Here is a 25,319-nt window from a genome sequence, read left to right as displayed (position 1 = left end):
TGTTGGAAAAGCAAATTTTTGCAGATGATATCGTCTTAAGTATTTTATATGGCACTTTCGGATATGACTCATTTTCGTGTTGTTGCCACGAAAAAGTATCAAAAGTGAGGCTGTTGCAGACTTTTATTTGTCTGTTAAATCTTCCTTCGGTGACTCCAGCCATCCTCTCAATCCGTGCTCTCTCTCTCTCTCTGTCTGTCTGTGTTTCTAAAAATGGGGAATAATGATTGATTCCAGATATTGCAAGCAACAATACGAGAAAAAAAAATTTAAAAAGGACTCAAACCATTGAATTACAATCTTCATTTACTAAGCTGAACCTAAAAAAATCATGTCAGATACGTTTAGAGATGCATTGAAAGAAATAGTAATCAAAAATTAAGGAATAAATGAAAGAAGCATATTTCAATTTAGGAACATAATTCAATTTTAAAGTCAGACTCCAAGATGCATACATTCAAATATTCAAATCGGAATTTAACTCAATTTTAGAAGTTTCATTTTTCACATTTCCTCACAACCCGATATATTTTATTATATATAAATTTATATACATATTTTATTATAAATAAAGATAACAACTAATGTAAACTATGTCGATCGATACATTAATATGTGCATGCTTTTTGATACATTAATTCTCTTCAAATCTCATCATCTTTAATGAGTATTTTTTAGATTATTATTTTTTCTTGTAAATTAGGCATCTGTCCTGTCCTGTGCAGCAACCGAGGTGAATATATAGGTGGTGAGTGCGTCTGTAGCCCTGGTTGGAAAGGTAAGGAGTGCCAACTTCGAGAATATGAATGCGAGAAACTGGACTGTAATGGACATGGCGAGTGCATAGAAGGGGCATGCAGATGTTTTCCAGGATATAAAGGATATCACTGTGAAGCAGGTGATTTAATTGTTTTACTCTTTTCACCGGAAACGTTAAAGTTTGTTATGTTGAATGTCTTAAAATTGAGCCGTGATGACTCAGTGGATAGAGTACTTACCTCCCAATGAGATAACTAAGGTTCGAATCCTGAATCGCTGATTGATACGAATTCCGTAACCTGCTTGCACCGTTCACAGTGTTGACGTAAAATATCCCTAGTGATAGATGGATCGTGGGTTGCCGTCATTCTAACCGCGAGAGGTTTTCCTCTCCGTGTAAATCAAATGCGGGTTAGTTTCATCAAAAAGTCCTCCACAAAGGTAAATTTATCCCAATACTTGACCCAGCAGTTCCCTTGTCTTCTGGATTGTGTTCAAAATTACAAGGCTACGGAGTTGAACATTGATAATCGTAAATTCAAAATTGGGGTGGTTGTTCAACGACGGATATAAATTAAAAGCAAATGTCTTAAACGTAATTAGAAAATGATGTAAGAGTATCGTGCAGAGAGGAAATGAGATATTACCCGGGCTCTGCATCTTTCGAAATAATGGCAAATCATGACTTAATGGTTATGAGAGAAGAATGACGCGGCACGCTATCATGAAATTAATCGATTTTTTTTTCGAAGTCAAAGTGCTTTATGAAATGATCTGTAAAAAATCATATGATTAATTGAAGAGTATATTTCATATGATTAAGAATGAAGATTAATATTTAAAATTGAGTACCCTTCATTGGGTTTTATTACGTATAAAAAATGAAGTACTCAAATATTAGCTTTCATTCAAACGACATCCGGTTATTTCAAAAGACGGATGTGTAGTTTATATTAAGACTTCAAATAAAAAGAGAAAGTTTTATTTTGTTTTAAGAATTTCTTGCATGTAAGAAAAATGGCCTACTTAGCAAACTAAAACGCCATTTTTAGTTTGTCTTGCCAGAGGACAGTTTTCTTTTCAGAAAGATAATATTATTTTTTAGCATTTTTCACTTTTTTTGGAACAGTTCCACGTATTTTCATTGGCAGCTTTAGAATTTTTCAACGCATTAGATAAGTAGAGTTATTGATTTTTGTTTAAATATTCACTTTTTCCTTTGAAAAAGATTAAGATGTTCTCCCCTCTAATTAAGTTAAATATACTTATTTCATTAATAATTTTTACTAGAATCTGTAAACAGAGTAATAAGAGAATAAAGAGAGTGAAAAAAATTTAAAATAAATATAAAAACTATATTTACTGTTAAGGAACGTGTCAGGTAACAAATTGTAACGAAAAATATTGTTTTTATATTTATTAAACACATATTATTAGCTTTGTTATGGATTTGAAAATATGTTTTTACTTGCTATTGTTTATTTAATCAGTTTGATAATAAAGATGTAAAATATTTTTGTTTGCATTTTACATTTCCTTTTAATTCATTTGGAAACTGGAAATATTTCACGGAATAAAATAAATTCAATGCATGCAAATTTAATATCTGTAACAATATTTTCTTTAGTTGTTTTTAAATTTTTAATAAAATCACAAATAAATTTAACTAACTATTTATGGTTTATCAAAAATAGCATTTGAAAAAGTCATAGTGGTTGCATAATTTAAAATTATTTAATGATTAAGTTAAAAATCTAATCATCAGTAAATATGTGATGAAATCTGTATGAGAATAGTTAATTGGTGACAGTTGATAATTATCTTTCAATTTTTTCTTTAGTATTTTTAATACATTAATATTAAAAAAATTACTATCAAGGAACATTCATTTGTATGATCAGAGTAAGCCTGATTTAAAAAAAATTAACAGCTTTGAAACTTATATTATGTTTTTCTAGATGTGCATTGATTTCCCGAAGAATTGTCGTTCAGGACAAATTTTTTTCAAGAATTAAAAAGGATGTAAAAAGTTATTTAATATACAATGTGTTTTTCATTATTTTTTTCTTTATTGTACGCGTCTAAGACCAATTTTTCGTGGATTTTAATTAATGTTTTTGAATCAATATTTTTTTATAGATAATTAAATAAAATTTCGGTTCATTCTCGTCTCTCCATGTAGAAAAATTTTCAGTTATATTTCCTAACATTTCACATATTTTGTATTTCTTATTTCAGCCTATTATATGGATCCAATAAAAAGAAACTATATGTTGCATACAAAATATCTAATATAATAACTTATACAAATCTAAAGTTACTTATCAAACCCAAAGTCCAAGACAACAAAAAAATCGCTATCGTACATTTATACCCAAAGAAATAAAAAACAATATTTGTGTCACCGTAATTTAATGCGCACACAGAAAGAACAGCTAAAGTAAACTCTTACGTTGTTAGATACTCACATGTTGATGTCATTGAATAAATGTATCTGATACGAGTTGTTTATATGCGCATAATGTATGGCTACAAGCGCTCCAGACTTCAACAAAGCAACCTCGAAATGTTGGCAGAAGTCGGCAGTATTATGTGATACGTTGGGAGCTGCATATAAATAACACTAGAAACAGTTACTTTGGAAGTATCGTAGTAGAAACACGGTCAAGAAATTTTCTTTTTTTTTTCTTCTTCTTCTTTTTGTTCCTGTCATATCAGCTGAAAAACCAGACAGAGATATGTTTTCGTAAGAAAAAGATCGAAAAAACTTGGAGAGAAAAAGAAACAAATATGTTTTTCTAAAGATCGGAAATTAAAGGAAAACCCTAAATACCACAGTTGTTTTTCTTCGAGAATGTTCGGCGTGATCAATTGTATTAGTTATATGAAAAGAATATAGCATTTCTTTTTGTACTGCTTCATAGCTTTTATAATAAATTCTCATTAAAAGAAATATAAGTTGTTTTTTTTTTTGCAATAACTGTTTTTATAGTATGACCTTATACAAGACAAGGTCATGAAAAAAACAGCCAAATCAGTGATTCCCTTTTTTCCCGATTAGAGAGACCTAAATGATCGACTTTCTTTTGAGAAACTTCGACTTAATTAAGTTTATAAGCAATTGTAAACATATTAACCAAAGCAACGCAGTTAATCATTTTTAAAATATCAATGTTGACTTTTTTATCATTTTATGAATTAAAATTAGGTTTTGCGTCAGTCATTTTAATTCACTCAACTATAAACTGTTAAAAACATTTATAATTAATATTAGAGAAACACATTACTTCATTGTAATTTTCCAAAAATTTATTTGAAAAGTCCAATGATGAAATACTAGTGGTCCCGCAGTGGACTGATCGCTAAAACACGGTTCCCAGCAGATCACCGTAGGCAAGCATCACTGGCTACGGTCAGTGTGCGGGTGTGTGACCACTTGGATCAGTCTGCGTAGGGACCGAGGGTGTGCGGTATTGGTCCTCGTTAAACTGTGCTACCGTAAAGTGCTCGACTTCGCGCGCAGGTCGTCGGGCTACCGAAGCGGGGGTGCCATCCCCTCCGCAGAGGATCAAAATTGTGATGGCATGTCTTCGGATCATCCTCCGGGATGTTTCCCAGACCGTCGCCAATAGCCCATTGTGCAGCTCCAGTGCGACGTAAATTAACAACAACAAATACTAGTGCAATTTTTAATAAATACTAACTTTTTTTTCAAGGTGAAAACAATCTATTACTATTTTTTTTTTTAAATAAAGATTTTTCACTGTCAATTTGCTTAGATAGTTTCATAAAAATAAACGAAATATCAAATATATAATGGATTGTTGATTGGATATAAACGCAATTACAAGACTCTAAAACCATTACTGCTTAGATTGTAATGTTTTAACTCTTGTGATCCTTTCACGGAAACCTGTGATAGCGCGAATCACTTTTTGTAAAAAAAGCAAATCAGTCGAAAAACGCTCATAAGAAGATGAGGTAACAAAATACTACCCGTGCAGGATATGCTCGATCTAGAGTCCACTTAATTGTCAGTAAAATGATTAATTAGTTAGGAAACAGATGTATGAAAAAAGTTAAAAAATACATACTCGTTTGGTCGTATGCTGCACCTTTTTACTCACAGCAGGAATCGTTAACAGCAAAAATTTCTTTATCCTCTATGATCGGCTATGGATCACTCAAAAAATCATAGGCAAAATAAAAGAGCTTAACAGGCTTACAAAAAGAAGGCATATGTGCATGGACAGTATAAAAACATATGAGCATGAGTTATGACTCATAATTTACGGTAAAATATAAAATATGCGACGTAAGTAATTTTTAGAAGTCTATTACAGCACTTTTTCTTTTGTTTAATGAGTTATTCCTCAGAAAAATTATTGAGTTGACCAGAGATATATTAAGCGTCAATAAATAACAATAAAATTATATATTGTTAATCTATAAAATAATAACTTCTATGATTAATACTTTGTAAAGAAATGAATTACTTATGTACTTTTTTAAGATCTGATACAGCTCTTTTTATGTTACTAAGTTATTTAACAGGAAGTTTAAGCAATTCTCTATAGATGTATCTAGTGTCAATAAAGAATAATAAAAATCTTTGAGATAATTATTTCTCAACTTTCTTAATTTATACGACAGCACTTTTTATCTTTACTAATTAGTTATTTTTTTGAAGACAGAGTGTAATATCCATTCAGCATATAAAGAATTTATAAAAATTACATCTCTGGTGACAGTCGATAGAAAAAGTTTTGTTATTAGTAATAATTTATAGGGATAAATTTAAGTATTTACTTTTTAATTCATTACTGAAAAAGTTTATTTATTTTGTAAAACGTTATTTTTTGAAATATAGTGGATTGTCTTTATTGTTAGAAAAATGACGTATAATAAAGAGATTATCAAAATTACTAAACCTCTCTTGTGCTAATCTATAGCGAAAGTTTTGTTTTAAGTAATAATTTAAAGGGAAAAAACTACTTTTAAATACTTACTTATAATAAGAACTCTTTTTACTTTCTGATATTCTATTTTTCTGTAAATGCAGTGGATTGTACAGATTCTTGAAAACAGAGTGTAATATCCATTCCGAATATAAAAAATTTATAAAAATTACATTTCTGCTGCTAGTCTATAGAAAAAGTTTTGTTATTAGTAATAATTTATAGGGAAAAATTTAAGTATTTACTTTTTTATTTACTACTAAAAAGCATTTTTCCTTTTTTTATGTATTTTCTTTCTTGTAAATATAGTGGACTGCTTATATTTTCAGAAAAATAGTGTATAATTAAGAGCTAATAAAAATTACTAAACATCTCTTGTGCTAATCTATAAAGAAAGTTTGGTCTTAAGTAACAATTTATAGTCGAAAGATTTACTTTTAAATACTTACTTTTTGATTTACTACTAAAAAACTCTTTTCACTTTCTGATATTTTATTTTTCTGTAAATATAGTGGATTGTCTAGATCCGGAATGCTCTGATCATGGAATATGTGTGTCCGGATTGTGTGTTTGTCGAAAAGGATGGAAAGGAAATGATTGCAGCGATCCTGACACAGACGCCCTTCGATGCTTACCAGATTGCTCAGGACACGGACAATTCGATTTGGAACAACAGAAATGCGCCTGTGATGAGCAATGGATTGGAAGTGATTGTTCGCAAGGTATACAAATTAAAAGGTTTTTTTTCATATGTTTTTGCACATTGTTTCATATGTTTGTCATATGTTTTCATATGTCTTTCTTATTTCTTTTGAAAATTTTAAACAATAATACGAACAAAATGTTTTATCTTCAGAGAAATATTATTTAAGTAGAAATTAAGAATAAATAAGCAGTACGCTGCGAAAAATTCGGGTCAAATTACGGTAAAAAGTATCGGCACTCAGGGTGCCAGAATTATTACTGTAAAAACCATTTTTAGCTGAACATGTTACGAAATAAAATATCTTATATATCGTAAATTTTACAGTAATAATTATCGTCAAATCATTGAATCATTCTAATTAAATAAATATTACTGTAAAAATTATGCTGCAGTATTTTACTATTAAAAAGAATTTTTCAGATGAGGCATTCAAAGTGCCAGTACTTTAAACCGTAATTTGATCCGGATTTTACAGTGTAATCCTTTCTTGGGTAGCCTGCACCATATTTCTAGCCAGTTACGTGTACGTTAGAGTTTCAATTTCTAAACTTAATTCATAAAGTTACGATGTGCGAGCAACAGTGAACTCAGAATTATAAGGATTATAAAGATAACTTTCTATCGCTTCGAAAATTACTTTTAACAATTCAAAGTTTCTACGAACTACGCTTAAAATAAATGTTAAATGGCCATATAATTTGTGAAATAATTAACTTTAAAAACAATTCAAGTTTTTATCTGCTAACAATTGATGAAACATCAGGTTTCTTGCTTACAAGTATTTCTGGGAGAAAACTTTGCAAAAAAAATTTAAATTCAAAATATTTTTTTTATTTCAAGAGCTGATTCAGTAAACCAATAATTTATGCAACCTTGGCGCAGTTTGACATTTGCTTGGGCTGGTATAATAGGAAATTCTTTATTTTAGATTACATTTTAGTTAACCTCGCAGAAACTATAAGAATTAGTGAAGCTAACGCTTGGCTAGATATCAAAAATAATAAGCAAATTATTAAATGAAAATAAAATATAAATCTTAGCATTATAAACAATGTCATGGCAAATCTTACATATTTTTTTCGAAATTTTAAAGAATATAAAGACTGAAGAAATAAAAATTGTTTCTAATGTGAACTGTTATATTATAATTTATTGTTTTATTGTTCGCCGTTATTATGTTTTAAAGATGACTGGAGAGAGATAAAAATTGTTTCCAATGTGAACTGATGTATTACGTCCTGTTGTTTCATTGTTCCTTGTTAGTATGCTTTCGATAATATAAAGATAGAAGAAAGATAAAAAATCATTTCCAATATGAACTGTTATTTGTTATAAGTTATCGTTGTTAACAAGAAATATCATCTAGTACTTTTTACTTTTGACCACACATTGTATTCCTAAGTTTAATGTTGTGTTTTTAAGTATAATTGATAATTTTTCAAATCCAAGTATCCTATCATTTCATTACAATTAAAATATAAGCAAAATATGCTTGCAGAAATTTATAATAATTCAGTATATTTTATAAACAAAATTATCTTTGTTTATAGAACTTTAAGAAAAACACTGATGAATGAGAGGCAACCTCAGGGGTTGGTGAGCTGAGCAAATAGGAGATCGAATCTCTTAATACACTTAAAAAAATTGGAAATATTGTCTTCCGATGTCCTAATTCTACAGAAATAAATAATATAAGACTCCTTTATTTATTAAAAAACGCATTTAATTAATTAAAAAATCAAACAGGACATATAATATTTAATTAAAAACCAGATTTTGCGCCACGAATGTAATAATTAGAAATAGATAACTATGTAACAATTGCAATTACAAAATCAAAAGATTTACTTGAAACTTATTGCACAATTTCCATAAATTTTATCTGATGCTGACTTAAATACAAAATAGTATATATTTTTAAGAGTCATGATTATTTCGATAATTGACATCTTATTTTCAAGTTGCAGAAATTTTTATTAATAAAATGGAGTTTCAATTTGGACTGAAAGAAGCTAATCCAGTCATTCCCCTAGTTTTATTTCATTAAATTTTAAATTAGAACTTTTGAAAAACAAACATTTTACTTCTATTGAATTCGAAACATCCATTGAAATAATATTTTTTTTTTAAAAAAAAGAACGTAATTAGCAGATGAATGCAGCAACTCTCTGACTTGTAATTTTTTCGTTTAAAAAAACTAAACAGAAATAACTAAGTAGAAATAAATGTAAATATAAAGAAATAAAACTCGCTTTGTAATGGAAAGATATTGAATAAAGCAGACAACGAATAACATGAAGAAAAAAAAACAGAGCTTTAGAAAATTAAATGAAACTGCCTTTAGAATTTTAAGATTTTTATTTCACAAAATCCATTTAAAAAGACTTTAAAAACTCAAATAGTTTTTGGTAAAACACCATAATATGAAGTCTTCTATAGAAATTTGAATTATATTTTTATTTGTTTTTAGATTTTAATTGATGCCTATAGGAGAGTTTTGATTTTACGTCCATCGTTGTCACAGATATTTTTTGCGATACATTTCAGTATTTGTAATTAAGTGCTTAATTTTCTTGTTAGATTTTCTTTCAATATTTTTCGAAGCATAAAAACTCAAAAAGGAAAATTTCAAACATTTTTTGTTGCAAAAATATTATAACAACTAGGTATAAGAAGAAAAGTAATAAGAAGAGAACTTTGAAACAGTTTTCAAAAAAAGTATAATTCTAAAAATGAAAAATCACAGCATGAATTCCATTTGTTTGCATTTTTAAACAAATGGAATATAAAAAAAATACTGATCTTGTTTTACTCTAATAAAATATATTTTCAAAGCTCTTTTACAATGGAAAATTTAAAAAAAGTCACAGCTCAAGTTTTTACCTCTGATGCAAATCTATAATTTTAAACTATATATTGTCGTAAAGAAAAATTAGGACTGAAAAAAATTATGATCAAAACTACCATAATATGGTAAAGTTTGCCGTGTTTGTGGCTCATGGGAACATAAAAAAGCTGGGCCATTCTTACAAAAGCGCTTTGGTCTAAATCTAACTATTGAGCCACGGTGGCTCTGGAGAAAGAGTGCTCGCTCTTATATGAGATAGCTAAGGTTCGAATCCTAGAGTTGGCTGGTCGATACGAATTCTGCTCCAGTAACACACCAACCCCAGTTCTGTCATGAAATTATCTTCGAGGATCCATATCCTTATACGGATCATGGGTTATAATCTCCCCTTGCCGTTGGGCTAATCATAGGAGGTTTTCCGTGTAACGATTTAACGATCCTTTCCGTGTAACGAAAATGTGCGTTGGTTTCATCGATTATTTCTGGATTTTGGACTAAGTTTCTGGATTCAGTACAAATTACAAAAATATTCTGGACTCAGTTGAAAATGAAAAAGCTACGGGGTTAAACATTGATAGTCAGAATTATGCCGGCAGTTCAAAGCTGGTTATAAAAAAATGAATGAGTAAAACTAAGTAAATAAATAAATCTAATTATTATTATTACAGTTTTAATTAAAATTTTCGCAGTTTATACTTTTCATACTTTTTTTCGGTTAAAATTAATACAGTTTCATTCAAACGAAATACCAAGCTTCATAGACTAAATTCTGAAAAGAAAAAAATAATTAAAAAGCATATTAGAATAGCTTTCGAATAAAATTGAACTAAAACAAAAAACACCTAAATTTGACACGATTTACTTTAATTTAGTATTATATCGTAAAATATCGATATCTTTTAAACATTCATGATAATGAAATTTCAAAATTCGTATTGAATACCATGCCGTACGAAAAATATGAATTATATGACAATTATTGACAATGATAATAACGTAAAGGTTTTCGACAGCAATAAACAATAAATATGATAATCTTATGAGTATTATCAACTATGGTGGTTAAGGAATAACATATCCATCATTGTATCCACCATTGTCGAGAAAGATAAATGAAGAATACCATAATATAGCAAGTGTTATCTTTTACAATATTATCCGAAGGATTGATACATTTCATTTGTAACATATATATCAATCAAATCAACTCGAAAACTTTAACTTTAACTAAAATCAACTCTATCACTTGAAAATACATAACTTTTGATAAAGACATTCCTGTGAGTTATATCGCAATAATGTATGGAGCATGGAGCATTTTTTATAACAGATTTAAGGATGATTTTTAATTCAAATTTTTTCTTACAAAATAAATAATATCGATGAACTTTTAATTTATATGTGGTGCCACCTACGACGCAGCTATATGCGTTTGTGATTGGCTGAATATAATTCCAATTATAGATTTCAATCACTGCCAATTTAATTACAACCATTCCGTATATATCAAAGATATATGCTGGAGACGTAATAGAAGCCATGGTAATGCTATTCAGAATGCATGCTGGGAATACTCACCTTATTGAAATCCATTAATGTTGCTTAGTGGGTGTGAAATAATTATATTACGAATTATTATTAATAATATTAATTTTATAATATAACTAGCTAAGTTTGAAAATCGGTAATTTTTACCGTGTTATTGTATTGATCGTCAAAAACTGGTCATCGAATTATGAAATTATTTGTTAGAAATTTCCTCCAAAATACCAAAACAAATAATAATAAATAAACCTAAGTATGAAATTTATAAAGCTTTCTTGTGTATACCGACTTGTTCTACATTGCAGATAGGGTTCAATAAGCTATTTCTTTCGGTATAACAGTTTCACTTTTGAAAAGTAATTGGAATATTTTAAGAAATAAGCTAGTCAAGACTGCTGTTTCTTACTTTCCCCAAAAGCATTTCGTTGAGTATGTTACCTTGAATAACCAAAATTAAAAGAATGTCGAATTTCACCGGTGAAGGTTCACAATCACATAGTGGTTTTGGTAAATGTCCGAAATAATTGTTACATCCGATTTGATATTAATTTTTCCGTTGGTATTATTATATTTATTCCATATTTTAATATCTGCTGAGGATAGATTGGGAGAAACATCAGTGTTCGGCGTACTTGTTAAATGTATACTGAGCAGTGGCATACTGCTCAGACATACTGCTCTGTACATACAGAGCATACCGAGCAAATGTATAACAAGCAATATCACTGAACCTTAAAAAAAACATCAGTGTAGGGTATACCGGGCAGTGGCACTTAACTAGATCTAGTGTATAAATTAGACATTAACCAAGGCGACTATGTGATTGTCAACATTCACGGGTGGAAGTAAGCAACCACCAATTTCCGTCGCTCACAGTAACATATGCATTGTCTAAGGCATTCTGTAGAATATTCAGGTATTACATACAATGCTTGGACACAATATAAAATAATTTTTATATTACATACTCTGCCTAAAGCTGTCAGATATTTTACAGACTTTAGGCGTTTTTCACATTTCAGGTAACATATATTCAATACAATGTAAGAAATTTCGGAACAAATTACGGTAAAATGTTCCAGGACTCAGTGTGCCGGTACTACTTACCGCAAAATTTATTTTTACTAGAATATGATACAGTACAAAAAATGTGAAGTAATTTTTATAATAATAATTACCGTAAAATCACTGAAGCACACTAATCATATAAATATTTCTGTAAAAATTACGGTATAATATTTTACGCTGAAAATAGTATTTCGGTAAAATAGATTTTGTGGATGATTCACACGAAGTGCTGGTATTTTATACCATAATTTGATCCAGAATTTTTTACAGTGCGTGGCAATAAAAATAATTAAAAGTTTCAACTATAATTCATTGAGCTTGACCTTACGTTTTGCTGTTCCTTTCATTATCGTTTTATTCAAGAACTCTAATAAAATGATGTAATTAAAACATTCTTAAAAAAATTTTACTCTTTTAAGGAGTAAACTTTTAAATAAAATTCATTAAAGAATGGAGACACAGTTGAAGTCTTCCATCGGATTTCATTTTCTATAATGTAACTTCAAAATGCGAAAATTAACTTTAAAATCCCTAAGAACGATACTTAGAAAACTTCCAAAAATACCATTCTCGTTCGAATGTTTCGTGGACATGAGACACTCTTTCAGTTGCGTGTTGGAGCTCAGGAGAAGGGTGACGTTCTGCTCGAATTACAAGGACATACCATTTCCTCGGTCCATCGCTTCTCAAGTACACCATAGGTCATGGGTTACTGCTCATTAGAGTCATATGTTAATGGGGTCCTCTCATTTCTGGCAACCACCAAGGTGGAAGGGTGCAATTCTCGATCGATCTCTTTAAGAGAAAGGGTGTTCCAACTCCCTCACCATCCCACTCTATCGGAAAACGCTGAGTTCCATAGCACACAAGAATACTCAAGGCTTTTGAGATTTTCCAAAAGAGTTGCTCTTGGGTTTCGATTTTTTGATCAAGAGGCCACTTCGATATGTGTCGGTGGTTGCTAGAAGAGAAAGTTTTTGACATAATGGATGCACTGAATGAAAGAAGGTCGGGGGAAAAAAGAGGGAAAAAAATAGTGTCCCAGATGATTGTTAAGTGGGAACGGGAAAGATTTAATGGTTTGAAGGAAGCAAAGGGAATTTAATTTTCTTCGAGGTAGTAATTGCTACTTAAAGATGCGCTTTTTATTGGATGGTCATTAATGAAGGAATTGTTAGGGACTTTTTTTAAGCGACAAATGGAGTTGTGAAAGTAACATTTGCGTCTAGGTTTCTATTGTCTACGCGGAAAAAGAAATAATCGGTTTTAACTTCTTCTGTCTAGTCTTTTGTTAGCTAGTAGCTTTTGATTGGCTTTCTTGAAAGTTTGCTTTTTTTTCCTCCGAGAAATCGAAAATGTCAAAATAATATTTTATTTATTGAGCCCAATCCACACTAAAGTTAAATTCTTGTGTGAATTGAGTTCAATAAATAAAAAAAGTATTTATTGAGCTATTTATTTATCGAAGTAGCAACGAAGTTCACGTCGCTTCCACCTTCAATTGCTTTTCGTAAAGATTGATCAATCATGATTTGTAAAAAATGCACTATGAATGCATTTTACTTTTAAATTTACATTCATCATTGCATGCATTTGAATATGCATAAATCAATGCATCCGTTCAAACTACTTTCAATATTGTATGCTTTCGAATATGCATATAATTTACAATTCTAATAACATTTCTACCAATTTTTATTTAACCACTGATGAAATTATCGAAGTTTCTATGCTGGTAGTAGTACTTAAGCATGCGTAAACAGTGCAATATCATTTGTCAGGCATAGTCCAGAAGTTTGTGCTCTTGATTTTGCGTTTTTCTTATCAAAAAAGCTACGTCAATGTACCGGTGGTTTCCGGAAGAAAAAAATATTTATCATAGTTGATGCATTGAGTTAAAAGAAGTGAAGGAAAAAAATGGTGTTACAGATAAATGTTAAAAAGGAAAAGGAAAAAAGCAATTTTATGGTTTGAGGAAAGCAAAGAAAATTTATATTACTTCAAGGTAATGATTGCTACTAAAGATTTTTTTGTCAGCATTGCTACTAAAGATACTCATTTTATTAGATGGTCCTTAATAATTAAGGACTTTTGTTAAGTGACATAGGGATTTGAGAAAGGAACATTGATCTCGCAACTTCGTTTGCCCAAACATGAAGAAATTATCTGCTTTTAATTTCTTTGTCTCTCCTTTGTGAATCGTATCTTTTGATTGGTGTACCTGAGAGTCTGTTTTTTTTTTTCTCCAAAAGCTCAATGATATCAAAATGATGTTTTTTCTTTTGCAATAAGTATACGTTAAAATACATCTAATTAAAACAAATTTCGTATTTTTAATATTTTTTTAATAAAATAGTCCCCCTTGGTGGTGCGGTTCTTAGAGTCTTCAATCATCACAGATTGAGTCGCGGTTTGATTCCTCTTGCTAAAAGCTGTTGTGAGGAAATATGTTGCCTTTAGAACATCGTTAGTAACTCGAAACTCTCTCTCTAATGTAATGTGCCCAGAGAATTGAGAGCTTAAAAAATTCGGTTGAGATATTAGAGAGATGATGTGGACTCCATGAAATAACTATACTCAATCCACTATCTAATCGTGGTATTGTAGAGTGCGCATGCGCTGTTATTTTCTTCAGTCCATTATGCCAGAACCCCAATCCCTCTCCAATAGCTCATTAGAATAGCTCCAGTGTAAAGTTAACCCCTACGCCAAACCGATATTTTAAAATATTATTGATTATAATTTGTCAAAAAATTTTCTGACATTACACTGTATTTTTGAATTTAAGTGTAATAATACATAAATTTTAATTTTCATATGTTGACCCTACTGTTAAAAATGCATATAACAATGTGTATGTTTAATAGAATATACATTCAATTTAATACACGAATTTAATTTCTATCACTTTTCCTTAAATCACTAGCTAAATTAGCAGAATTGCTATGCAGTCAATAGCAATCGTAAGTATAATTTCAGGTAGTTTAGGTAGGAGGCATGGTAAATCGTCTTAGTGATTGCTAAATTATGTTTTGTGTAGCTAAATAATAGAATATTAAAACACATTTTCAAAAGAGAATTTTTGTAAAATACTTATTTGAGTTGTAACTTTTATATTATTTCCTTGTAATTGCTTTTTTCATTTTTTAAAAAAGAAAGGGGGCTTATCTGTTCCGCTTTTTTCTTTTACTGGTCATAGAAACTAAAAGTAGGGTTGATCTTAAGAATGCTTTTAAATATAGATTCGTCGTCCTTTTTATATTAGTTAGTGCTATATACGTGTTTTGCAAAATGTAACTATACTTACACTTCTAATTATTGATTTCATATTAGTATTATTTTAATTACTTTACCGAAAGATCTTTTACTCAAATGTATTTCAATAACTCCCTATTATGAATGCTTGTTGAGGGTTACATCAGTGAGTCCGCATATTCCATATATAAAAAAACGTTCCAAAAACATCATAGAGCAACTTCTATTAATTTATGCTTTTTCACGAATTCTAAACCGTTGACTTATTTTCTGTCCAATGAGCTTATCTCCTAGTTTTAAATTGCATTTTTAAAAAACACAAAAATCAAATTCAGAATAGGATAATAGCAAGTGACGTAGTGTAGGTATCTTGATCCTGATTGGTTGTAGAAACGTGGCATATGTTTACGTTAGCAACTGTTCTTTCCTTTCTATTTCGAGTAACCCAACCCAGTCAAGTATCAATTCTCTCAAGTGATACATTCCAAATTCTTCCACAACTATTCGTTCTCAAGGATTTCAATTCTTTCACTGTGTTTTTACACGGAGAATTAATACACAGGCATCGAAGTTGCCAGGTACACAAAACAAAAATATATCACCGTAACAATAAAATACATAAACAAATAATGACTCTAAGTTAAATAAGAGAAGTAGATGAGAAAGAATTATATTTCAATTATTTCGATGAGCGATATGGCTCTTTATTTAATCAACTTATCGCTAATTAATATTCTAACTTATGTAGAGAAACTTAGTTCAACTTTAATACGCCATTTTTCTGATAAAGATCAGCTGACGTTGACGTCACAGGTCACAAGTTTGGGTATGAGAGGTCTTCCTCTTCTTGAAGTACAAGTACCCAATTGCATGGACATTTTCAAATGAATTTTACTTTGTAGCGGAATGTAAAGAACAATTTAAACAAAATGCGGTGGAAATAGTTTTATGTATAATATCAATCCAAAATGCACTCATAAACCGAATCACAAACATGCATATCATTGTTTCAGTGTTAAAGCTTCAATTCATCAAGAACGGAGCGCATATGCTCAAATATGATGCGAAATGGTAATAATGCGCTTTTGACACAATAGACAAGGAATAACTGAGCATTTTGCTTAAAAGCTTCTACTGACAGAATCACCGGGTACACAGGTGATGGGAGATCGTGATTGACTCTCTCTAAGTACAGGAGAAACTAGCACAAAATGATTGGATTCCTGCTTTGTTCAGGATAATCAACCGACATCCCGTGTTAATGGCAAAACTCCGTAAAGGGATTCAACAACTATCGATTGTTTAGTGCTTTAATGAGCCTTTCCATTGCTGCTAAGTAGGCGAAAGCTAAAGTTTGTGTGAATGGAAGCAGGTGGAGTCCGTTTGCTCAAAAATATACTTTTGTTTGCCAAGTTAAGCGAGCTTTGGATGCTGTAGTCCTTTTTGGAACAAAGTATTAAAAGTTCTTGAAGCATTCCACTGCATTTGTTGCATTTAGGTATCTAACAAAGTATTAATTAATAACTAATAACTGACATTTATCTCAGCAGCAATTTTTTTTTTCAAAAATGGTATTATGGTCCTCAAACTGTTATTAAGTCTACGATAAAAGCTTGATGTATATTTATATATTTATTCTTTTTCTTACTGTAAGGGATTTTGCTTAATTTTGGAAGGGATTATTGGATAAATTAAGGAATTATTTGCTTAATTTTCAAATCTTACAATTTTGATTCGATAAGTATTCATTTACTATGACTATGTACATTTGTGTGTATGTAATATTATACTCTTTCTTTTTCTTCTTTTTGCAAGTTCTAACGAAATAATAATTATCAACCGCAGGTATCAGACTCAGACTAAAATTGAAATAGTCCCTTGTTCCCTTTTAATTGTTTATTTCTTCTTTTTAAAATTTTAGACTGTCTACTGTTCATTTTGAATGTTTATTATTAACTTATTGTTATGCTTTGCTCTTCTATAGTGCAGTGAATTACTACAATTTCTAAATAATGCCGTATGTAATACACATAAAAAAATTATTCATATAATATAATCACTCAATAGAAAGAGAGAGAGACTATATAATTTTAAGTTTCTTCTTATTTATGAGATGGGATTAGAATGAAATTTTATTTTAATGGGAAATTCTGAGATGTCACAAACAGTTTCCATTCTTTCCAATTTTATAAGGATAACATTTCGAAAGCAGCTGCTTCTTTAATAGAGTCTGATACTCAGATTATCATTTCACTGGCGGACGAATAGCCTTAATTCTTTTAAGATCTTGTTTATTAGATGATTCTATTTTTAAGCTGAACCATATTATATACCAAACCATAGACTGTTTTTATGACAGCTTTAATTTGTAGTATTACTAAAGAAATTAATTTATGTCAATCAACTACAAAAAAATTCATATGTCTAGACAATCAAAAATAATCGTAATGTTTTTTTGTGTATGGTATTTAAAAATAGTCTAGGCAATTTCATAACCAATCATCAGCAAATATTGTTTACAAAATTTTATATATTATTTTGCATACCTTAAAAATAATGGATGCAAAAATATTTCATTCATACAATTAAACGTAATTATCATACGAATTTGTCTAGAACTAGACAACCATTTATATTATGAATAATATATTTTTGCATAAAATAAAAGAATATATTGTTCATAAATTAAAATCAAGATCATTTAACCAAACATAAAAATACAATGACAAAATTAATCATATTACTAGTTAATAATTTTGAATTTACGTAATTATAATACATGTGGAAAAAAAGAAACTCTAAGAAATCGAGTCTTACTTTATTTTGAGAAACTACTAAATACTTTAATTTAATTAAACATAAAATAATTGCAATAGAACTAATTAACAAGATTTTTAAACTAAATAAATGAGTATGTAATAGCTATTACGTTATTAAATCAAAATCTCTCAATGCGATACTTAAGGCTTGAAAAATAAAACTCCAGGGGAAGTTCAAAATTCCAAAAATGCAATCTATTTTATGTGGATTTAATCAATTTTATAACCTTTTTTTAAAAACCCATTAATTTATAACAAATTTTCTCTTTACCTTATAGGTATGCATATTTAATTTGATTTATATTTCGTATATTGATAACAAATAGCGAAAATACGATGAAATATTATCTGAAATATTGGTAACTTTTTTCAGATGTTTGAAAAGGTATGATCTTTTTGGGGAGTTTTAGTGTTAACTCATTTTATGCAAAAACTTAATTATTTCATAAAGATAAACATTAATATAATAAGATAAAAAAATATCGGAGGAAAAATTGTTTCAAAAACTTTTTATACACATTAGTATAGAAACAATGAAATGTTGTAGGACGTATATAAAGTCATCTATCGAAGGTGATTGTTTTTTCAAAACAATAAATACTCTGAAGGAAAGAATTAAAATCTAATGGAGGAAATATATACACGATAAACAAAATGAAGTTTGTGGACACAATAACGTTTTTTAGCATTTTAACTACTATAAATTAATAAAAGCAATAATAAAAACAGATATTTTGTACTGAAAATTTTAATGCTTAAAATAGATCGAATTCAATGTTATTTTATATGGCGTATGATCCAGAAGAGGCTATACTGCACCAAACTCAAAATACCTGGTACTTTTACTTAGATCCTTCCAAATAATGGAGCTTAAGAGATCAAAAACTGTAGCATAGAGACGTCGTAAACACTTCAAACTTTGCGTTTATTCCATTAATATCATTTGGCAGGCTTTATGAACCCGAGGTAGGCAAACGGATTGAATGTTTCGGAGGGAATCACCCAGTTTTTCTAGTTCACAAGGTCATGGAATACAATTTTACTATTTGAGCAATTTTAGTTTCCAGTTTCTGAATACAAATTTCATTTTATAAAATTTTTCACAATATTTTATTTTGACTAAATATTTTCACCATATTACTAATCAATAAATTGAATATTTTACTTAATTAAGTAGCGCAAATTTTTATTATATATTTTTCTCTTACACCATAATTTTGAATTGACCATTGAAAATCGGAAAATTATTTTTAACTTGAAAAATTTGATCAAAAATATGCACTGAGAAAAAAATTATGATCAAAACTACTCGAATATGGTAAAATTCATCTGTATTTGGCTCTATGGGAATATCATAGAGCTTGGTATTTCCACCGGAGCGTTTTGGTGATGATTTTGGTAAAATTAACATTATATGTTATATTATAATATGTGATAAAATTTAATCATTTTTCATGTAGAGCATGTCAAAAAATCCATTTATTCGGTTAAATTTACTTTTCAGTTTTTTTTTTATAAAAGTAGGGTAATAAAAAGTACAATTTTGAAAAATAGAATTTTTGGTACACCGCTAACATAAGAACAGAAATATTACTGAACTTAATGTTTAATTACTGAACATTTTGCTTTTAAGAACCAGAATTATGTTTCTATTTTAACTAGAGATGCCATTACCATGTTTGATAATATTACAAAAAAAAAACATTTTTTTCTCCGTTTACAAATGAAATCAAACTAAAAATTGTTTTTATAATAAATGTTTATTCAAACATTTTATAAATGCTTGATTTTTTTTTCTTTACTTCAGAGCTTACAACACAATTAATTTAAATACGAGATAAGACTCTCATGTTTAATTCCAATTGAAATTACCAGACGGTCACTAAAATCCTCTATTCTTTCAGATTTAGTAATTATAAGAGCTTGACGATAGCTGAGTTATTGGTTCCTTGTAAGCTGCTTATTTAACAAATTCCCCCTCTCAGATTATCGTCACTCGCTTCTCAGACAAAACTGCGTTGAATCCGTTGAGAACTTATCTCTTGGGAGATTAATTCTTTCACTTTAACCGAATTGCGACAGCTTCAGTAATCTAAATCAAACCAGAAAGGGAATTAACTATGTTTTGTTAGTTAGAGTAGAAACTGCGTAACGCATTTAAGATTCATATTAATTTGTACAGCTTTAGAATAAATCTTTTGAAAAAATAAAAGATTTATAAATGCTCTTTGCGAATAACAGTTAATTATAAAAAATTTATTTTGGTTTATTGGAAAAATTTTTATTTATTAATTTATTAACTTGATATTTTACCCCGTAGCGTAATTTTAAGTAAAATACTGAAAATCTAAACAATAATTTAAACTTGAGAGGTTTGCTCAAAAATATACAAATAGAGAAAAACAATTTCCCTGCCTTTGATTGCTTTTTATTCAAACCCTTTATAATTTTTTTAGCTCTACATCTTTCAACACAATTAATTCAAATACGAGGTCAGACTATAAAGTATAATTCCAACTGAAATTTATAAATGATCACTAAAATTCTTTATTTTTTCAAATTTAGTAATTATAAGAATTTGATGATAGCTGAGTTACTGGTTCCTTGTAAGCTGTCCTTCTCAGATTATCGTCACTCCCTTCGCAAACTGTGTCACTTCGCAGACAAAACTGTGTTGAATCCGTTGAGAACTTATCTATTGGGAAATTAATTCTTTCCCTATAGCCAAATTTTGCCAGCTTCAATAATCTAAATCAAGACGAATTAGTCCTATTTCTACATTAACTTAACTTATCAGTACATATTTTTTTTTTCATTTCAATCATCGTTGATTTTAATCTAAATCTAAATCAAGACGAATTAGTCCTATTTCTACATTCACTTAACTTATCAGTACATAAATTATTTTTTTCATTTCAATCATCGTTGATTTTAAATTCTATAAATTTATAGAGGCACGTTATAAAAGCGTAATTATAAACGAAATAAATGCATGGTTTCAGAAAATTTCAGAAATCCAAATTTAGTCAAGTAGATATTCACTGAGGTACGTTGATCATTGAGCTAATTTTGTAACATGAATAAAACATATTTTATACTAAGGAACACGCAATTATTTTTTAATGAGAACTATAAACTAGAACATAAACCTTTACAAAAGTCTTTAAAGATTGTTTTTTTAATTTATCATAAAAAAATATATTTTGACAGGTATTTATTCATTCTTTTATGCTTAAATTGATTAAAAATAACTAAATAATTCATATTTTTGATCTAGTTTTAACATTTTAAAAAGGATTGAAATACGCTAGATTTCTTCTTGTTAAGATCATTAAAACTCTGTAATGAAAATGTTTCATTTTAATTATAAATAAGATATAATACTTCCGTTTAAAATTTATAAATATCTCCCTAAGATTTTTAATAATTTTTGAAGCAGTTTAATAATTGTAAAACCACATAAATTCTCAAAACTAATTGCAGAAATGAGGTAAGCAAGACTCAAAAAAAAAGAAGGAATAACACCCATGCTTTATGAAAGTTAGCTTGAATAAGCTATTATATTTCAAATTCAAATTCCCTTTTCAACTTTTATACACCCGCCTCTTCTACTTCAGATATCAAAAATACGACTCCGTTGAACAAATATTCAGTAAAAATATATTTTATATCGTATTTTAATAAAAAATGCTGAATAATTTTTTAGAACATTTATTTGAATCTTTTTAAGTAGACATCAAGAATCAAAAGAATTTTAAATTAATGTCAGATTGTTTATAATTCAGTAATTATAAATCGATTATAATTAGGAAAAAACCAGCTTTACGAATACCAACGTTATATATTAGTAAGAATACCAACTTTTGGTTACCGACGTTACTGTACTTGATTTTTTTGCTATAGGTTTTATCTAGTTATTGAAACAAAAATAGAAAAAATAATAGCTATAAGAATCTAGTTAATAAAACCATATTACATGTTAAATAATTTTAAATAGAAATTACACACAGAGAAAAAAAATCTATTTATATGGAAACGGTTTATGATGACTATATGCTCTTTAGTAAAAATTATCGAGCTTTTTTGGTGTTCTCATAGAATTGAAAAAACTGTACATTTCACCATATTCTGGTAGTTTTGGCCATACTTTTTTCGTAGTGTATTTTACAGCACATTATATATCTAATTAAAAATTGTACAAATAATTTATGATCCATTTTTTCAGCTATTCTATTAATTTCTTAAAAAAGTTAATGCCTCTGAAAATTTTTAAAAATAATATATTGTATTGCATAAATCTTAAATCTTAGTTATCGAATAAACTTCTTGCACTTCTTTCTTGCACTTTTTTCTAGATTTTTATAGCTTTTTGATGAGCATATTTTAATCCAACTTGTTATTAATAAAACGAAATACAAATAAAACAACAAAAACAAAAGAAGAAGTACAAAATGTTTTTGTGACTAATTGCGAGAAGTTTCTTCTGTTTATTAATGTACATATATTTTTATCACTTCAATCTTCACTTCAATTTTTTTTATTTAAGAAAATAATTAGTTATTAAATATTAGTTATTAAAATTAAATATTAAAACAAAAGCAATATTATAATATTAAATATATTATTTATTAAAAATATACTATATATAATGTAAAATTGTAAAAATATTTTTGGGAAGAATAAAAATATTATATAAAATATTATTTTAATAACTAAATTGAAATATAAATATTAAAAGTATTATATTTTAATATAGTTAACAAAAATATCAAATGTTTTTTAAATTTTTAAACTATAAGCAAAATAAAACAAAATTCGATCACAATTATTAATTAACCTAACTTCTTATTATTATTTTAGAGAAATGCGATTTGGATTGTGGTTTCCAAGGGCATTGCGAAAATGGTCAGTGCATATGCTTAGATGGTTGGTCAGGAGCAAAATGTGATGAGAAACTCTGTGATCCACGTTGCAAGGACAACGGTCAGTGCCGGAATGGAACGTGCCTCTGTATACAAGGCTGGAATGGAAAGCATTGTACTTTGGGTAAGCACCAAACGATGAATATTTTATTTTGCTCCAAAGCACGTTTCGTCCAGGCCTGCAATTGTTGAGATAAATATTAAGTTAGGGTGGTTTCATCACGTTCTCTAAGGAGCAATGACTTGCACACTTTCGTTAGATAAAGAACTTAGACAGAACGCCTACGTGGCTGACTCATTATTAAATAATGCTTTAAATGCAATATCTAATAACAAATAGTAATCACTTTTTAAAATATCAGTATGCTGTGGGCTTTAAAAACTGAGTATAATTTGTAAGCGTTTAACTGAAAGACGAAAAATATGACATCAAAATGTACACACAATGATATAAATATGATTAAACTGGTAATATTTACGCCAGTTGTGATTTGATAGTGTATAAAGATTGGATGTCAAAAGCAACTACAAAATTAAAGTTTTTAAGAGCTCTGAAAATTTCATTCAAGAATGAATTCAAGATCGAATAATAATCACTTTTAAGAATATGAATATGCAGTGACTTTCAAAAATTGAGTATAATTTGTAAACGTTTAACTGAAAAATAAAACATATGACATCGAAATGTACACATAACGATTTAAACTTGATTAAACTGATAATATTTACACTAGTTGAAATTTGATAGTGTATAAAAATTAGATGTCAAAAACAACTACAAAATTGAAGTTTTTAAAAGCTCTGAAAACTTAAATCTGGAATTAAATAAAGATCAAAACAGTTTCCTATTTGAATTGATATAATGGCGCAAGATTATTTTTTTATATCGTTGTTGATAAATAAAATTACTTCTCGTTTATTTTTTTGTATTGCGTCACAGATTTCTTTGCTGAGTTTAATCTTTTTTTCAAGTACAGTTGATTAGTTTTCAAGTCCAGAAAATCATTCATATTGTTACTATTAATAGAGCAAAAAAATATTCCACCATAAAATTATAATTATTCTATAATTTATTAACAAATGACTTTTGCTTTTTGGAGAAATGATTAATGAAACGCAGTTCCAAGGGTGGTGGAGGGAATTGCACAGAAGGATGCAGTCTCTATGTGTTCCAATTAAACGTTCTTAATTTTAATTTCTTTTTACAATGTTGGAAATTTCATCTGAAATTTTAAATTCAAGCTTCAGTAAGTTAAGTGTGCATTTAAAACGTAATTAAAAATATTGAAACATTTATTCAAAGAAATGGCATTTTTAAGATAGTTTCGTGATTGCAAGATAAGAATACACTGATTTTCTACATTTTAAGTTAGTCACTTTTATTGTTACATAATTACAGTGAGTCTTTAAATTGAACTGTCATTGATAAGAGAACAACACTACCAGTTGTTGACTCTAGTTTTGTGTGCTTACTCACAATCAGAAGCAATCATGAAATTGTTAAAATAAACTGAAAACCAATCATGAAGATAGCATTCATAAACATTGACATTTAGTCCTGAAGACTTAATTAGGAAAAATAAAAAAAATTTGAAATATATAAAAATCGTGACATCATCCAGACTTTTAGCAACAAACTATATTGTATGATACATATAAATATGAATTCGATCGAAAAACACGGTACTCAGTGATCCCAAATAAATTACTAGAATTCAAAATATTTATATTTTCTTAACTCAAATTATATTTTCGAACACATTTCGCAGATACTATTATCGATACATGTATTAAAGATATCGAACGAAAGGCATGTTATATTTTAACACACGCTTATTAACATATTCCAAGACATTATGATATCGAAAATGCCCCACAATATTATGTAAAGCACATAATCAAGGGGAAATAAACTATGCATTTTTCTAGATACAAACTTTCTTCTACTATTGTTAACCGGCAAACATCTAATGTGTAATCAGGTCCGTTTCATACATATTGTAGTTTCACGTTGCAAATCGTTCCTAGTGCTGCATGAGTGTTCTTTCAGTGCTTTAAGCATAGAGGGCTCGAAAATAGTGTATCGTGAATGCAGGTGCCCAGAAATTTACCCTAATTAATTTGCCGCTACTGCTTTTTAACACAGATGGGAAAAACACAACAAGAAAAAAAAGAACTCATTTATGCAGTTGTAGGGACCATTCACAATTTGAAACTAAAAGAAAAAGTGGAATCAACACACAATTGACGTTTTATTACACATTGAATGCTCGTCGTGTAAGAAAAGCATGACACATTGAACATTTGTTATTAAAAAAAATGCCTGCGTTACTCTTATTTAACTTCATGTACCCTTAAGTATAATATTTGAAATAGTTTCAAAAATATACATATTTAAAAAGCAGTCTGTCTCACCAACCGCATTCATTCGTACATAAA

At 28.8% G+C, this 25,319-nt stretch overlaps 1 protein-coding gene across 1 annotated transcript in view; it reads left to right on the top strand.

The window, feature by feature from the left end:
* LOC107455277 (teneurin-m-like) overlaps positions 1-25,319 on the top strand; it is a 445,997-nt gene that overhangs the window by 319,354 nt on the left and 101,324 nt on the right. The window contains exons 12-14 of the mRNA XM_016072782.3: positions 704-898; positions 6,230-6,439; positions 22,819-23,004. Coding sequence (XP_015928268.1) covers positions 704-898; positions 6,230-6,439; positions 22,819-23,004 — 591 coding nt within the window. The remainder of the gene's footprint in view (positions 1-703; positions 899-6,229; positions 6,440-22,818; positions 23,005-25,319) is intronic.

This window comes from Parasteatoda tepidariorum, chromosome 4, assembly GCF_043381705.1.
Source record: "Parasteatoda tepidariorum isolate YZ-2023 chromosome 4, CAS_Ptep_4.0, whole genome shotgun sequence".
Taxonomy (NCBI): domain Eukaryota; kingdom Metazoa; phylum Arthropoda; class Arachnida; order Araneae; family Theridiidae; genus Parasteatoda; species Parasteatoda tepidariorum.
This window is presented reverse-complemented; position numbering and strand designations above follow the sequence as displayed.